This window comes from Emydura macquarii, unplaced genomic scaffold, assembly GCF_026122565.2.
Source record: "Emydura macquarii macquarii isolate MOO-44397 ecotype Brisbane River unplaced genomic scaffold, CSIRO-AGI_Emac_v2 contig_3470, whole genome shotgun sequence".
Taxonomy (NCBI): domain Eukaryota; kingdom Metazoa; phylum Chordata; order Testudines; family Chelidae; genus Emydura; species Emydura macquarii.
In genome coordinates, this window is record NW_027133607.1 from 1,160,140 (window position 1) to 1,177,915 (window position 17,776).

At 38.5% G+C, this 17,776-nt stretch overlaps 1 protein-coding gene across 2 annotated transcripts in view; it reads left to right on the top strand.

Moving 5' to 3' along the window:
* USP6NL (USP6 N-terminal like) overlaps positions 1-17,483 on the top strand; it is a 201,950-nt gene extending 184,467 nt beyond the window's left edge. For both annotated transcript variants that reach the window (XM_067534940.1, XM_067534939.1), the window contains one exon: positions 13,642-17,483. In XM_067534940.1, coding sequence (XP_067391041.1) covers positions 13,642-15,092 — 1,451 coding nt within the window. In that variant the 3' untranslated portion in view covers positions 15,093-17,483. The remainder of the gene's footprint in view (positions 1-13,641) is intronic.
* The last annotated feature ends 293 nt before the right edge of the window (positions 17,484-17,776 follow it).

Consider the following 17,776-nt stretch of genomic DNA (forward strand, 5'->3'; position numbering starts at 1 on the left):
CTGCGATTCCCCCAAAATACAACGGGAATAAAAAAATCCACCTTTTAGTCAAGTCGCCCTTTTGAATGCCTGGTAGCTGGTCAGCCTTTCTGAATCTTGAACTGATTTGACACTTCCTTTCCCTCATAAACTTTGTCTCTCTAATTTGTAGTGGAAGGGAAGGGATGACTGTTCATTTTAGAGCTATGTATGAACTGTGTAATGGAGCACTCCTTTCTATGTAGATGTTCTTTCACCTTTTAAAAAAAAAAATCCAATTTTAAAAATATTAAATTATCTTGTGATTATTTACAACTGTCTATGCTATAACAATTTACACAAAAATATATGTTAAAGAACATTAAGGATGCAAAATCAAGCACCCAAAAGTTAGGAAATGCCAGAATTAAGGTTGCTTGGGTAACCTTAATTTGCCCCCTTCTGCAGGTGCAGTATAATACAGTCTTTAATTACATGCTCACATATTATTTTTTATCCTTGTTCATTGTGTGGCCCTGGATTTTATTTAGTACACACTATTCAACTGTGCTCTGAAAACAGAATTATTAATTTCTTCATGGACTGTTCTATGGTGCTTGTCATTATAGTGTCTGTTTCCCCCTCTCAGCTCCTTATTCAGTCTGCTTCTCCAGAGCAGCCTGGTGATTAATCCTTCTGCATTTGAGTCAGGTGGTTTCTTCCTCCACATTGCCTGGATGCCGGCCTGTGGGGTCATTGCGAGCAGAAGCAAGACAAGGCTCCGTGCCTTCAGCTCCAACGCCAACCCCACCACAGCCCAGAGTAGCTGGGACCTGCAATTACAGGGAAAGTCAAGCTTCACACTTCTGGCCTTGGGATGGAGCGGGCTCATTTGCTTTTTGAGGATGGCACAAGTGCAGTCTGAAAGCTAGAGCTTTCCAAAGAAAAGGTCAACAGAATTTTTTTTAACATTGCAAAATGTATTTTTCCCTATGTGTGTTCTCGGAAACTGAACTCTTTTGGCTGAAATTTTCCCCAAAAATTCATCTTGTGGAAGATACCCAACATGGAGAATATCAGCCTGTAAGGGTGCTCCACCGAGGCCCCTCTTCTTTTGCCACCCTCTTATTCAAAAATGACTCAAAGACTCTGATTTAGCAGTTGCCAGTGCAGTTTATTTACAGCGTGTTTGTGCATCCACCGCTTTCATATAGTGCTTGGCTAGGGCTAGTCGCCTCTGGGTCTTCTCTGCTCCCTATGAGACAGGTAGAGCCTCTTGACACCTTTGGGCCCTCCTCTTTCCTTCCTCTGGCTGGCATATAAGCCCTCCTTAGTCAGCCTGGCACTGCTTCCTGTCTGCTAATCAGGTACAAGCAACCTCTCAGCCCAGTTAGGCGGACCGTTGTCTCCCATTCCCTAATCAGGTACAGGTCCTCCTAACCTGCTCTGCTGCACCTAGTTAGCTGGGGCTGGCATGACAGAGAGCTGGGGAGTTACCACCCAGCACTCTGTCACACAGCCCAAATGGTTGAAGTTTGGTAAAATTATAAGACTCTGCTTTCTGTTACTTATAATGGAGAGGGTTGGGCTGCCTTTATAATACTCATTGCTACTACCCCAGCATAGGCTGGTTCTGGATACCAGCACTGGATTGGGAGACTAGGACTGGGATGAGGGGACAGGTGGAGAGAGGATAGTCAGAAAGGTCTGTTACCACTAGAATGCAGTCCTCTCCAGAGTCTAAATGGAACCCATGATTCCTTAATCTCACCATTCCTATGCTGTCATCAAATATATGAGAAACCCACTGGCTGGCAAAGTGCGTGTCTCATCCCGCTCTAGTGCTGGTCAATTTAGAACTTAGTGTCCCTGTGCAACATTAATTTGGCCTTTTGTGCATATGCATTATGCACATGTCTGTGCATTAGAATACAGTTTTTTAGTTAAATGGTTATACTCTTGGTTAATAGTTACATTATTTTTTTCCACAGGACCTGTTCCTTATTTAAGTGTGTGGTGTGTTACGTATTTGGGGCTGAGGGAGAAGTATAGGGTTATAACTGAGGTTTTACATTATAATGTGAGGAAGATTAATGTGTAGTGTTTATTTTTTGGAAGCAGAAGAGAGTTGTTTGTGGATGTGCAGAATTTGTTATTGTCAGTGGAAATATGCTGTATGAGTGTTAAGAGATGTCCCCTAACTTGGCATTTCTTTGCTGTTTAGGGTTTACTTTGTGGGGGATGGAAAATGTAATGAAGTTTTTGTTAATGAGAATTTCCTAGGTTGTTAATAGGACAATTAATAAGATATTTGAGAATTAAGAACCCACCCAGATTGGGGTTGAGGACTATTGAAGTAGCTGGAGATTTCTGAGGTGGAGAGTAGGGGAGAGAGTGATGAGAGGGAATAAGTGTGGAGAAGGGAGATTTTTAGAGAACAAGAACACCTCAGTACGTGTCTCACCACCCTGACATCCCTGGTTCTGATGAGGCAGAGGAAGCCCTGCTGGAAAAGGGATGATAAAGTACTCGTAGAGAATGGGGACTTGTTTTCCCACACAACTCGTCTTATCCTGGTGCATCAGGAGGTTGGGATGGGGGACAGGCAGCTAAACATGAGTGCTCCAGTTCTCCACCAACAAATGAGGTGGGACAGTTGAGTGGGCTAACTGGTCAGTGGGTGGCAGGGTCCATCCTTACCTAATAATTCCAGCACTTCCCATGTTTCTGGGTTAGGGAGCCAGTCAAGTATGGCATTTTCTCTGCTGGACCATGCACATCTCTTCAGCGTGGAGGTGTCTGTCAAAACCATGGTATATTGACAGAAGTCTGAGCCCCCCCCCACTTTGGAGCTCTCAATTCCTCCCATTTGGGAACCCTGACTATTAACCTTCCCCCTGCCTGGCCAGCTCAAATGAGCCTGGATTTGCAGCATGGAGGAGATAGGCACACTTGTGTTAGTTCTCTCTTACTTTAAGATGAGGGAGGGAAGCAAGAACCAGGCTTGAGAGGCCTTCTCTCCCCATTTTCAGATTCTCGTTGAAAGGAGGAGGAGGGTAAGTGAAGTTTCCCAATCAGATGAATGCTCCAGTGGGAGTTACATAAACTGTGAAAACACTTTCCATTTGATTTTCTTCTGAAGAAGTGTCAACCTGAGGGAGACCTTCCTGTGCTCTTTCTCTTCATGGTAGAAATCATGCTTCTCTTCAGTGTGTAACCCATGCTTACACAGTGTTGCTCTGACCCCTTTCTAGGGGCTAGTTCACTTAGAGAGATTGGAGCTGGTGCTACAGCCTTTGTGTTGCAGAAGCTGAGTGCTTTAGATCAGGCGGTAGGGGATCTTGTTTTTACATCCAGAGGTCACAGGTTCATGCTTTGCTGTTGCCCACCCATCCAGGAGTGTGACTTTAAAGCAGAAAAGGAGATTGGGTTTATATTCAGTTCTTGCCTACAGTAATGAAATAGGACAAGTGTCCAATCCTAGGTCTCACTTGGGAGGGGAGCAGGCATGTTCTGTAAGGGAGAGAAGTGTGCACTGGAGATGCATATATTTGAGTTTAGATATACAGTAGAACCTCAGAGTTACGAACACCTCAGGAATGGAGGTTGTTCATAACTCTGAAATGTTCGTAACTCTCAACAAAACATTATGATTGTTCTTTCAAAAGTTTATAACTGAACATTGACTTAATACAGCTTTCAAACTTTACTATGCAGAAGAAAAATGCTGCTTTCTCTTTAATTTTTTAGTAGTTTACATTTAACACATTACTGTATTCGCCTTTTTTTTTTTTTTGGTCTTTACTGCATACATCCAGTTCCAAATGAGGTGAGTGGTTGACTGATCAGTTCATAACTCTGGTGTTCATAACTCTGAGGTTCTACTGTATCATAGAGGGAAGGGGAGGCTTGGTATTTAGGAGTAACTGTCTCTGGGGAATGATGAACCATGGGGGTACAGGGTGTGTATCTCTACCATGAGAAATTATGGAGATGGTGTGCAAGTCATACTCCACAGTTGACAATCTCGTTTGGTAAAAAATATGGCTTTTGATGAGCCAATAATAATTTGTTCTCAGAATTTCTTTTGCTCTTATTTTTGGAAAGCCAAAGCAACATTGAGGTGAAAAAAATGCCTATTTTTCAGCATGTGGTGTGCTGCTGCTTGCGGAAGATCACTGTAAACAAAGGAAACTATATTTTATTGCTGGAATGGGGGGAGAAGACTTTAATTTTCTTTTATTTCTGCCTTAGTAGGCTGGGAAACTCTCTGGATGTTTGGTTTATTTTTGTTGGGGGTGAGTGGGAATATTACTCATCTTTTTTCACAATAATAAATATAAAATACCTTTATCCTAATCCTCGGAAATCTAGCAGATTTGTCTCCTGTTATCCTTAGCTGAGCAGGTCTGATGCCTCATTTGTTCTTCGTATGAATTTGCCTTAGATTTTAATTCACTCTGATGTTCATTTTGGTTTTTCTAATCACTGTCTTCAGGCAATAATATTTTTCTACAAGCTCTCTGCATTCTCTAGACACTTAACCTTGCTCAAATGTGTCTGTCTGTCTGATTCTGCTACTTGCATGATCTTTAGCCCTTTTATTATTTTTTTACATAAATTTTCAGATCAGGTTTTTTTTTACATACATTGTCCAATCACTATATGCCATGTACTAATGCATAAAAAAACTAGTCTGGTTGTGAAAGCATCCATTTCAGTCTGGGGAATTATTTTTTCTGAACTAAAATCGGAGAGGAACACCACTTCCCTTCTTACATTCTTACACTGAGCAACAATTACACCTTTAATTGTTATGAATTAAAAACCATCTCAAAAGAACATAAAAATATAGCCTTCATCAGACTGCATCAGTATCAGTCATCCAAAAATAGCAGAGTGCTAATTAAGCTCAGTGGAATTCTCCATCTGTCAGTCTTTGTTAGTGCAGGAAAATCCAGACACCTATGTGTGCAGGCAGTGGTCAGATATCAAAAGAGGTATTAACTTTGCCCAGCACTTAAAGTAATGCAAGTTTCTTCCTGGATCAGATTTCCCTGGATTTCTTCTTGCATGGCTTCAAACTCAGAACCAGAGAGCCCCCACTTCTTCAGAAGAAGGGCAGGCGGACAGAGGGGTGGGAAATTTCAGTATTTGTCTTTTTTTTGTTTGTTGAATGGTTTGCCCACGGGTGTTAAGATGAAACCATTAAATACTTAGCATGACCATCCAAGTTCCAGGAGCACAATGAGATTGCAATTAAGTTAGCTGCCATGGAGCTAGCCATGAAGTATAGAGCACCCACTGAAATGTCGAAGATCAAAGCCAGGAAAATATTGTTCATAGAGCAGATTGCAGGTCTTTAACCTTGCTGGCAGAGTTCTCTTGTGACTCAGTCTGTGCCAGGATGGCCCCAGCTAACCCGGTGGAAGCATTAGCAGCGTTACAAACGCTTATGTAAAGGCAAGCAACCCTTCTGATACTTCTCCCCTGCATCCCCTCAGACAGACTTAGTGGAAGAGAAAATAACATCTTCTGGAGCCGTTGGAATACAGTGAGGGGTGCATGGCCAAGGAACAACTTTTCAAATCTGCTAATGTACGCCATCTCTTAAGTGTGCTTGACTGCAGTTTCGATCCTCCTTGTGGAACAGGCTGTTACTCTCTGGGTATTTGGGGTCCTTAGATCAAAGGAAGTATTCTCATTGAGATACGCCATTCAGTTCCAAAAAAAACCCTCCTAAGCACAGATTCTTTACTTGTCCAGTGACAATCCTTTGAAATGCTCCTACATTATGGGAATAGCTTCCCATCTATTCTCAGTCATAGGACCAGTAACAAAATCATTGTGCCTCCAAGAGGTCTGCCTTCTCCTTAGAACTTAAGCAATTGGGTGGAAACAGGATCCTGAATCTAAAGTTCCTGAACAAGTCAAGCAGGTCAGAATTAAAAATTTGACGACCCTGAAGTCAGTCCTTGCAGCAATCTACCAGGCATATCGTGATCCACAAAGCACATAAGTAGCCCCCAAAATCATCTTGTGACCCAAATCTCACATTTCTTCACATCTATAAAAACCTTTAATGGCACTACACCAATTTACAGGAGCTGAGAATTTGGTCCCAGGTCATCTAACAGGGCAGTATTCCACCTTTAAATAAGCAGTATTTCTGTCAAATTCCAAAATTAGAATCGGTCTGTCCACTTACTCATTTTACAGTGTGTATGCAGTAACCCGTACTTTAAAGTTTGGCTGATTCAGTCGCATCCACATCTCTGGCTTTTCTATGGGCAGAAAAAGTAGTGGGAAGTTTTGAATGTTATGTTTTTCAAAGATTTTGTTTTTCAGTTTAATATTTTTCTATGAATTCTGCAACAGTGTATGTAGTAATTTAGTGATAATCTGCCAAAGGATGTATGCCCTTAGCTGTAAATGTTAAACAGGGAAATGCATCTTATGACACTGACAATGCAACAAAATTATGAAATTCTGCTTAATTTACTATTTCTAATGTTATGTATCTTTTATTGTTTTTTGTTTCAGAGGAATTTGGGATTTTTCACTTATATGTTTGGAGAAAACAAACGTAGCTATTTTTTATTTTTGGACTGCACTTTATTAACCAACTAAACCAATATACTTTTCTATCATGTGTTTCTCATAATTTCTCTAGTGCCTGTCTGATATGAGTGTGTTTTATTATGTTATAAAGGATGTTAAGGCATGGAATAGTGTTATTTCTAGCAATTTTATGTATTGGTTCTGCACTATTTTAAAAATCTTTTATTGCTTGACCTCTTTAGTTAGCACATTTTTATATCACTATAAATGAAATTATGATGCAGCTGGTTGTATTGGTTATTGTTCACAATCTTTTTGAACTGGATCTTTCAGAACGAACTAGAAATTTTCTCAAGAAATGTAAGAATTAGTGATATAAAATGTAATGTGATTATAATCAGAAAGTGACTATAAAAAAGTCACCTTGTTTTGACATGAAACTGTCCTGTGAGTCTGTTAAACTTTTTTTATTAATTGCATTGTTTTTAATCTAAATACAAATGTTTATAATTATAAAGTGAGTTCTTGCTACCATCAGCACTGCAAACCTAATATAGCTACAGAAAAGCAAGCTCTGTATTCTGTTCTGCCTCATGCTCCGTCATCAAAATTGCTGTCCAAGTTATAACTCCAGAATCTCTTTTGTTAATGTTGGCTTATTGAGGACCTGACTGTCAGATAGCAGCTTGAGCTCCGGTACAAGCAGTTACATTTTAAAAAGTCCTTTTTGACTTGTAAACTTAGGAAATAAGATGGAGGAAGTCACTGATGCTAAATAAACACAAAATACCAAGATGTCATGTTAACTGAATAATGTTTCTGACCTTTTACCATGCCTGAAAACTATGTTAGAATAAAATGTGCATATGCTAGTGCTGAAATTAAGGACTAGACTGTTATTCACCAGAGAGAGCACTTAAAGCACTTTACTCCAATTATATGTCTGTTATTCAATGCAAGAAGCTGTTACTGCCTACTGAAGCAATTAATCTGTAAAGTCTTGTAGTTGGGATTGATTTCCACTGGGTGGTGACAGAGACTTGTTAGATCAAGAGTAAGTCTGTAGAATAGAAACCTTTTTAATAGGACTCTAATTTCAGATCTTTTTAGGAATGGTTGTATTGGCTCTTATCTCTGCTTCATTCCAATTTACACATTTTAGCATATCCACCACCAACAAATGAGCACCATATTAGTAATTTTTCCTTAGATTTACCCTGTTTTTTGCTGCTCTGTCTGGTTGTTGGTAATGATGCTGAATGGACTCCCTTGACTTAAGACACAGGACAACTAAATCATTACATGTTTCCACAAACAAATTGCATAGTAGCAACTTTGGAGATTCTGATGCAGAGTTTCTATCAGATTCCCTGTGAGGAACACTCAGTAATTAAACCCTTTGTCTAGTTTCTTGGTATGCTGAAGGAGGAGAGGTGGAGAATAATACAATTTCACACCTCGCTATGCATCTTATAGTGAATGGCAGGCTAAGAAAAAATCCAGTTGCCCAAAAAGCTCCAGAAAACAAACCCAGCACGTTTGGGCAATAATAATGCTAATTATTGCTGTCAAAACAGCCACCAGCTGAACATGATAGCTTTCACTTGATATTTTCTGTTTTTTCAGTTGCCCCATTCACCTCTTCATGCAAATACAATTTAGAGAAGATTTGTTAACCCTTGTAAACTATATAAAAATACCCACCCCAGAAATAACTCTTCACATGATAAAAATGTGCCCTGCACTCAAACAAGTGAGTGTGCCCTGAATGTTAGTAAACTCAATCTTTGGACTAATGGTGGAAACAAATTCCAGTTAAGGTAGCACCATGAACACCCCAGTGCTAATTCCCACATCTTCAGACCTAGGGACTCTTAGCAATTGAGCTTAAAAATCACAGTTGAAGGGGTCAAGATACAAACGTGCCTGAGGCTGCAGGTGAAGCTTTAAGCTGAAGTATGGTGGAATATGATGCAGAACATGCAAGAGAATATTTGGCATGTTACTGTGACAAATCATGAGATGTTTTATTTGCATACTTTTTCTCAACAGAGGTGCTTGTGCTCTTGCTCTCTCTGTTTCTATGGTTATTTGCTTGCTTTTTCACTCTGGATATTTCTTTTTTTTTTTTCTTCTCATTTTGGTTTTTTTTTTTTTTAGAGGTGAGAATGAATCTGTTTTTCTTTTTCCTCTGTTCCTACCAGCACCCGACATCGTGGTCTTCCTGTTCGCTACTACCCCCCAAGTGTCTCATGGTATTTTATCTCTCGCTTGTTCACAACATTCATGTATATGATTTGCGTGCTTTCTTTGTGAGTTTGAGCCATATCTATTTTCATTAACATGCATGGTGATGGGTGTGCAAATTATTTTTCCCGTTTTTATTTCATGTGCCTGAAAGGATTTCATTTTCTTTAATTTTAGATTAATTTAAGAGTTCTTGTTGTTTTCAAGAGCAATACATTATTCTTGGCATCCAATGCAGTTGGTAGCCCCTAAGAATGTTTTTGTTTGTGGTTCTCCTGGGAGTGACCAGCACCTTTATTAAATATAGTCTGGTCTATTTGATGCCATGTTGATTTCTAGTAGGTATTAAACACACATTTTATAGCTTAAAACAAAGTGCTTTTCTTGTAAGAAAGCTAGGAGCTAGTGGTTTGGAATATGCCTTTATGCTGTAAAATTCTTGTTAGTAGATCATGCCACTTCCCCATCTCTTTTGATGATGCCTTTAATCCTAGTTGTGTTATGGTAAGAGATGCACAAACCTTAGTGCATGTTACTCTGAGCATGACTGAGCCTGAGATTCAGGTATGTGTTTTGCTACTTTGTCTATGAAAACTGAGCATAGCTAACAGTTTAATAATGTGGCTGTAGCTAAAGGTTGGAGTGCAAATCCTATTGGCTGGTCCAGACAAGACTTTTTATGTTTGAGCATGAGGCCAAGTTAATTTGTGTTGTAAGGCTTATGATGAAGATATAAAGCTGTCTTTTTTCATCCCGTAATTTGTCTTTTGTTTTCTATGCAGATTCTAAACTCCAGTATCATTAAATCGTAGAAAGCTAGAAGTCAGGTATCACATTATTAGAATGCCCAAGGTTTTGTCAGTTGTAGTTTTGAACAATTGTAGTCTTGGAACACTTTGACTGTTACTCTGGACTTAGAATTCATTCTAAGTTTAACAGCTTCACAACAGTGTTGCATAACTACTATTACTGTGTAGGATTGTTCTGACATCCTTTTTATGAGTATAATTCAGGTTATTGCATACATCATTTAACCACACACACCAATGCTAATGCACTCTGTTGCTCTGAACTATAAGAGAAAGATTACAGAAAATAATCTTCAAAGCAATGTAGAAATTCAATAAAAAATGTCTGCAATATTCTCGCTTGGGTTTTATGAAAGCTTAATGGTAATTAAGAGACCTTAAGTGTGTCAAATTAAAAAAAACTAAAAACATATTGTTCAACAAAGCACATTTCAAAAGGATTCCAATCTGCTCTGTGTGCATTTCTTCAAGACTGAAAGAGAAGGGAAAACAGTTGATGCTTCTAAATGTGTATATACAAATATAGAAAGCATTGATGTAGGTACTGGAAGAGCACTGGAATGCATATTTAAATATGAGTGCAACTATTTATTTTTTAAAAATAGATTGAATAGTTATATTTGAAGCATGGAAGACATTAAAAGAGGAAAACCACTTTTCTAAAAAAGACGTTTATTGCATACAAGCACATTCAATTATCTGTGTTAAAATTACATAATTATAGTTAATGACAGGGCCATTTTCTTGCAACATCCCATAACTCCTTATGGATCACCTGAAAGTTGCAAACCACTTAACAGCATATAAAACCAAGATCACGTCTGTATAATTTACATTACCTTTTTTTTTTTTTTTTGGGAAGGTGTTTTGTGTATATTTGCTTCCCAATTCAGTCTTAATTCTTATCATTAAAATAGAGAGTTTAGGATTACACAAGTGCTTCATTTTCTGAAATGCTGCATTTCTTTCTTTTTTTTTTTTTTAAATTCATTAAGACGAATAAGATATGGCTTTAGTGTTGAGAATGTTTATTAAGGGTGAAATTCACCCTTGTGCAGAGGACAAGTGCAAGGTCTTAAGTTCCACTTATAACCTAGTTTGAAGGCATAAGTGGGACTTAAATGATGTAAAGGTTTGGCAGAGGCTCTGTAGGGGGTGAATTCCATCCCAAAAAGAATATGGGAAATTTTTTTAACAATGTGGGATGTAGTGTTCAGTGTGTTGTTTTGGAAAGCCATCTTTATGAAGAAATCTCACAGCATTCTGTCATCATAGTTTCTAGGTACTCTACATGGATTGTAAAAAACAAGAACCATGCAGAAGAGCAGTCAGTTCTTTCCCGCTGCTCATGTCTTCTGTGTGATTTGTGTGCACTTGCAGATTCAGGTTTTTTAAGACATTTATGGATTTTCTATTAGCCCCTTCATAGTCTCTCACTTTCTTTTTTATGTCTTTTTCTGTGTCTTGGAAACTTGTGGGCAAACAATTCTAACTTAACTTTATTTCCTTAATCTTCAACTTGAAAGTTTCACTTGCCGTCTTTTGAAATATAACTGTAACAGAGCAGCAAGATCTACGACCCTGCCTAGGGATGCTGGGCTCTCCTGGTGACCTACCAGGTTAGCAGGAGTTAGTGCCCTGCATAAATAGCTGAATGAATTCTGCTGACTCTTTGTGGCAGGAAGCTTGTTAACTTTGCCAAAGTTCTGAGAGGTGGACATTACCTTCTGATTAGCAGGTAACCAAGGATAGAGACAGAAAAACTTAGGAAGTCAGGCTGGAAGGATAAAGTTTAGGCTGAAGTTTGTTTTAAGTTACCAGTGCAGCCAGACCTCAGGAAGGGGTAAGTTTGATCTTACACAGCACATGTAGACTTCATTTGGAGCCGAATGAGAATGACCACCATCTGACAATAACCATGAAACTGGCATTAGTTAGACAAGTGGCAAACAGAGACTTCTGTTTCTCTGCTAAAATCGCATTTTGTTACTTTGCCATCCCTCCTATCCTCACATTTCTCTGTTTTGTCCATGTGTCACCTTCTGTCTGACATCCAGACTGTAAGTTGTGTCTTTATTTGTCTGTACAGAATCTAGCATGTCATGGCCCTGATGCTTGATGGGAGTTCTTACATGCCATCCTAATGATGATCTCAGTGTCTGCCATCCCATTATATGTTCCTCTAACGAGAATTGACTGTCAAAGATTTAACTCATATTATTGATTGTACAATTTCCATGGTGCTATTAATACTTCTAAGCACTGTATTTTAGAGAGATGAGTATGTCTGAGTGTTTGTTCGGGTGCACTTATACAGACATACAGAATGATTTTATCATACAAATAACTGGTGACAATGAGATGTTAACTTTTAACTTCAGATTTTTGAGTGATAGATGAAAGTTGCATGGTCCTGTGTCTCTAGTGTAGCAGGAGGATCAAAACACTGTATTATTTCTCTGCCAATCATTTACATACCTTATTCTACATAATTTTTCAGCAAAACTGGGCTTTTTCTGTCCTTGCAGTTGTTTTACTTAGTAAGCTGTAATACAGTGGAGTTCATTTGGCTACGCTGTCTGATTTTTAAAAGTTATAAGCAAATTTTCAAACATTGTGTGAGAGAAGCATTCAAAAATAACATACTTGCCTTTTTTTCTACTTATAAAATGAAAGAAATTGTTGTGCATAAGTAAGGAAGCTACGGTTTTACGAGGTGTGGAAATAAGACTTATTTCCCAGTGTTAATTTAGAATGGGAAAATAGCTCTGACTGCTGAAAGGAAAGAGTGATTTGAGCAGAAAGGTTGGTATAAATAGTCATATGGGCATTATCATACAGCCTGTATAGCTATCATTTCTCTGTTTATAATTAAGTCTTTTCCATGGTTGCAATCTGGAATATTGTGTTCCCTTAAGACACTGGCATTTAAACACTGAATGACATTAAATATGTTGTGCTCATAACCAAAAGAGAACGCTCCACTTATATGCTGTTCTTAAGTAAATGCTGTTGTCTTTTATTGCCATCTTTGTCAGAACAGAAATATTAGTGTTCCCATTTGGCATTCAGATTCTGTGGTGATTGGGACCATATAACTATCTAAATATTTAAATAAATTATCTTCTAACTATAGTGACCATAAAGAGAACTGAAGTTAAAAAATGAAGCTGGTAAGCATAATCTTTTAGCTGTACTGTATCCTTTTAATAGGGTCATTATGAAAAGAAGCTGATTAGCTGACAAAGCAGTTAAGTGTAAATATAACCACTTGTTAGTTTTAGTGAGCTTACTAGTCAGAGTTTAATAAAAATCTATGGCATACTTTAGGTGTATAGCTAAACTGGGTACCCATTTTTTTTGTTTTGAAATCTCTTGGCCTTATGCTTCACCACGCATGGTGTAGTTGTCTAGCATAACTAATTGCATACTTATACTAACGAAGTTAAGAAACAAGCATTTATATGCTGAATTTATTTCTGATTCCCCAAGGGTCGGTAGGCTGTATATGTGTGAGTGTAATATAAAGGACTTCAAAAATTTGCCAGACATCTGCAAGCCAGAGGTCTAAACCTAATAGGAGGAATTGAATTCAAGGATAGTGACCTCATGAGAAACCCAGCATCTTACCTTCAACTGTTGAGAAGGCAGTTTGGATGGGAGTTCTTACCAAGGTTCTGTCCCTCACCCCCTGTTATGGACTCAACGTAGAAGGTCACTAATAAAATTGAAGTCTTCTTTTCCCATCTGTTTTCTGGAAGGGAGAAACATTCCCTTTCCTCCAGACCTCTTAACTACTTAAGTGGAATGGGACTTCACGAATCTACTCCTCCCCACAAGATTTTTCTGGGGAAGAAGAGGGGTTCCCTGTATGAATACTCCAGTACTCTACTGCTAGTAATTGCTTTCCCAAGCAGCAGTAATGTAATTGAATTTAGCTGTCTGGACCTTGTCTTTTATGTATTTAATTTATTTCAGAGAGAATGTGTGTGTGTGTTAAACTGATACACTCTCAGAGTTCCAGATAAAGACACGTCAATTTACTTTATTATTACTTATTTTTTAGGTAAAGAAGATGAATTTCCAAAGAAGCCATTGGGACAAATTCCATTGGAACCTCAGCCTGCCATGCTTAATCTTACTCATATGCTCAATGGACAGAACAACACTAGTGTATCAAGAACTCAGACAATAAGAAGGACAGAAAGGAGACTGCCTCCTGAAAGTGTACAAGAAAATTCACCAAATGACCGAAGAAGAATTAATTCACTGGAAAAAAAGCCTTCTTTAAAACAACAAAGGCCTGGACCAGTAGACCGGAGTGGGCTATCTAAGAATGACTTGGATATCAGAAAAAAGCCTCAGCCAACAATGCAAGACAATTCTAGACAATATAACAATGCAGCTGCTAACCAAAATTCTAATGCTACTGCAAACACAAGAAAGGAATTTGTACCTAAATGGAATAAACCTTCAGATATCAAAGTTATTGAAAAGACTACAAAACTTACTGTGGAGGTCAAAGGTAGGTCAGTAAACTATGCTATTTCAGGTTCACCACCGAGTCCCGGTGAACCACAGCCATTGAATGTAAAGCAAAAGATGAGGGTTTTGGATGCTGATGAAGGTAAGCGAGGGTCTAACGCGTCACAGTATGACAATGTTCCAGATGTTGACCATGAGAATGAGAATCCTGTTGAGGAGATGCTAGAAAGAGCTCATCCACAAAGTCCCAGGAATGTAACATTCTCCAATAGTCCTAGAAAGCAAGTTGCAAAAATTCCTGGCCCACTAAAAATATCCAACAATTATGCCTTCAGTTCCCAACCAAGAAGCCCAAGGTATTCATCTCAATCTGATGGGTCAGATCACGGATCAGGTGTTAAAAAGCCACCACCATCTTATAGTAACCCGCCTACTTACCATGGAAACAGTCCAAAGCTTGCCTCCAGCGTAATTAGTGCGAGTTTTTTATCTCCACAGTATAATCATGTGAATCAAACGAATGCTTCTGGTAGACCATATGGGTCTATCTTTTCAACAGATTTTTCTCCAGAGAAGCCACATATGAAATCTTATTCTGCCAACCACCAAAATCCTTTTTCTCCACCTTCTAGTCGAATAGAAGTCTTACCTGTTGATGCCTATCCTGGCAACTCTAGATCACCCACAGGTGTCAAATTTATAATTCCTCCAGTGGATTATTTGCCAGATAATAGAAAGTGGCCAGGTGCTGCTTATATGTATAAACATGAGATATATGGGCAGCCCTGGAACCAAGATGCTAGCCAAAGCCACTTGGGTAACTTACAGAAGTACCCAGCCTTTCAACCAACACCTATTCAGGACCATAATCTTCCAGCTGTTTCCGTGGATAGTCCAGTAAGATATAGGACTTCACCAACCTTGGAAGACAAGGGTTCACCACAATATCAATATTCAGGCCCACCGGCCCCTGCCCAGCACTACAGAAATCAAAGTGATGGGTTGTCTATGCACGAATCAGTGCTCCTGTGAGAATCAATGTATGCTAACTCAAAAGGCAAGCACTGAAAACACTAGATATATATTGCTATTTATAATTGTCCAAGTCAGTGTTCTATACAGACTGTGGGCAGTTCATGCAATTCTCTGATGAAGTAATAACACTATTTCAAAGCAGTTTTAAATCTTGGCTGACAGCTAGGTGAGCTTTTAAATTTGCATTGAACCTGTCAAAAGGGATCTGATGCACATAAACATAGCAATACTGATAGGCATCTGCAAAATGTGTCTAGCACTACCATTGTTTCTTACATTTAAATAATTTGCATAGAGCTGTGATCTTTCTGCCTTTCAACTGTAATACATTTGCGAGCTGTATTTTGACTGACATTACAATGCACTAAGTGTGTGTGTGCAAATACACAAACATGTATATGGAGAAGAACAAAAGAGTCTAAAATGTAGATGCATTTACTTTTGGGCTAAGTTAGTGAAGAACTTTTATTTTAGTTTAATTATTTTCTTTTGTAATTTATTTGATAAATGACCCATTCATTTCGGATGGTCTTTCCTGTCTTTGTATACAAACTGCCTCAGTAACCCAGGATCTGATTGGACTTAGAGAGATGCTCTGGGTTATTAATGTAATCTTACATGGGATGATATTCCCCAGTTAATCTCCATTCCTTTGGTTGCTACCTTGCCTTTCCCTCAGCCAGAAGGAAGAGGCAAGCAAAACAATGGAGCCAAAAAGAGTGTCACTCTGATCTGACCAGCAAATGGTGCTTAAAATCAGGACAGTCTGCGTGTAGCAAGTCTTTAGGGATGGATGAACTTTCAGCACAGAGTCTGCACCTTTGCACTCAAATCCAGTGTTACAATGAAATGCTTTGTGTTCCCATTTAAGTCCCCTGAACTGTTACAGCACAGTGTGTACAGTGCTAGAAGCAGAAATGGTACTGCATTCTCTCGGCATGCAGCTTTACCATGGGGTCTAACTTAGCAAACCAGTCATAGTGTGTGCTATTGGATTGCCAAACAGTCCTCTTACTGGTACAAGGGTATTGCCAGCCACTTGAAACGTGGGGGGAGAATGTGGGGGTTGTATAGCTGTTTTGACCCTCCGCATGCTATGTAGGGTTGCCAAGCCTTCAGGAATGTCCTGGAGTCTCCAGGAATTAAAGATTGTCATATGACGAAACCGCCAGGAATACGTTCAACCAAAATTGGCAACTCCTCGTGCTATTTGCATGCATTCAGTACCCTTTCCCATAAGCTCTATAATGTCAGTTCAATGGCATGTTTTGCTTTTGCCCTCCTTTTTCCAGAAAGCAATAAGTTTATGTCCAGGGTTGGCAAGTGCTGCTGCACCATCAGGCTGTTGAGAGATGTGTGCTGTACTATGCTACAGCAACCCTGACTGTTAATAAGAAGCTTAATAGACTCTCTGTAATTAAATATTTTTTTAAATTTGTGTTTGCAGCCTTTTGTACTGTACATTCTTCTCTGCTTCACTGTGAAACGAAAAAAAATTGCAGGTTAAGTGGCACACTTGGGGTGCAGTCTCGTGAGCTGCTGAACGTAGGAATTGCTAAGCACTCAGAACTCTCATTTGAAGTTAATGAGAGCTGAGGGTGACAGGCCTTTTGCAAGACTGAGTTCTTAGAGATTTTAACAGAAAAGATTTTAATACTTAAATACCAAAACACTGGTAGGGTCTGGGACACTTAAAAATCAGTGTTCATTTGTTTGGGAAGGTTTTTGTCATTTGCATTTTGTTTTGAGAGGTGTGTTAGCCAAGTACATTGAACATGACATTGAACAGTAGAAAATGGGTAACTTTTTCTTTACAGAATGAGCTGTAGTGCCTATTCTTGCTGCAGGTTAGCTGTCTAGGTTTTAAGGTACAGAAGTAAAATGTTTTGTTTTTTTAAATGGGAGTAACATTTAGTATATTTCACACACTTCGTTTGTGTATATAAAGAGTGATGTAATTTTTAATGAACTGGGCAGTTTTATATTTAAAGGTTACAAACTGCAGTGAAGTAACAGTAGCTAAGCACTACACTGAAAAACTCTAAACTGAAATTGTGATGATGAATATTACTTGGGCTTACCTTAGTTTTGATTGCTTACAGCAGCTTAGAAATGTATGTATATAATAATGTGGCTAAGTGTAATAATCCCAAAGTTTTAACCATGGTTCTGTGATTCATCATAAATAAAGCTGTACAATTTACTTTGTGCTAGCAGCCTGGGACTGCTCCAAAATATGTATCAATACTAGTAAATAATGTAGATTTTTATATATAAAGTATATACACACTATTTTCTTATGTCATCTGCAACAGTTTTTTAACTGTGTATTCTATTTTGATGTGATTGCATTTTTAACATGTTAAATAATAATAATAATTAAGTCTGTGTTGTTTTGTGTCTTTTTTTTTTTTACCATGTTTGATTATGCTTGTAGGTAAAAACCATACTGCCGCTCTTCCCGGGATAAACTATTACTTTTTAAAACTAATGGTACATACTCTTTTATAATATACACCCTATTTAATTTGTCTGTATGTGTTTTCTTTTAGACTGAGCAATATCAATATAATCCTTAAAATGCCTTTTCATTGTTTCAGCAGCAGCAAATATATTGATTATAGTCTTTGTTGCTAAACCTAGCCCTCTTCAATGGCTTTAGAAACAAGGTATATGAACTG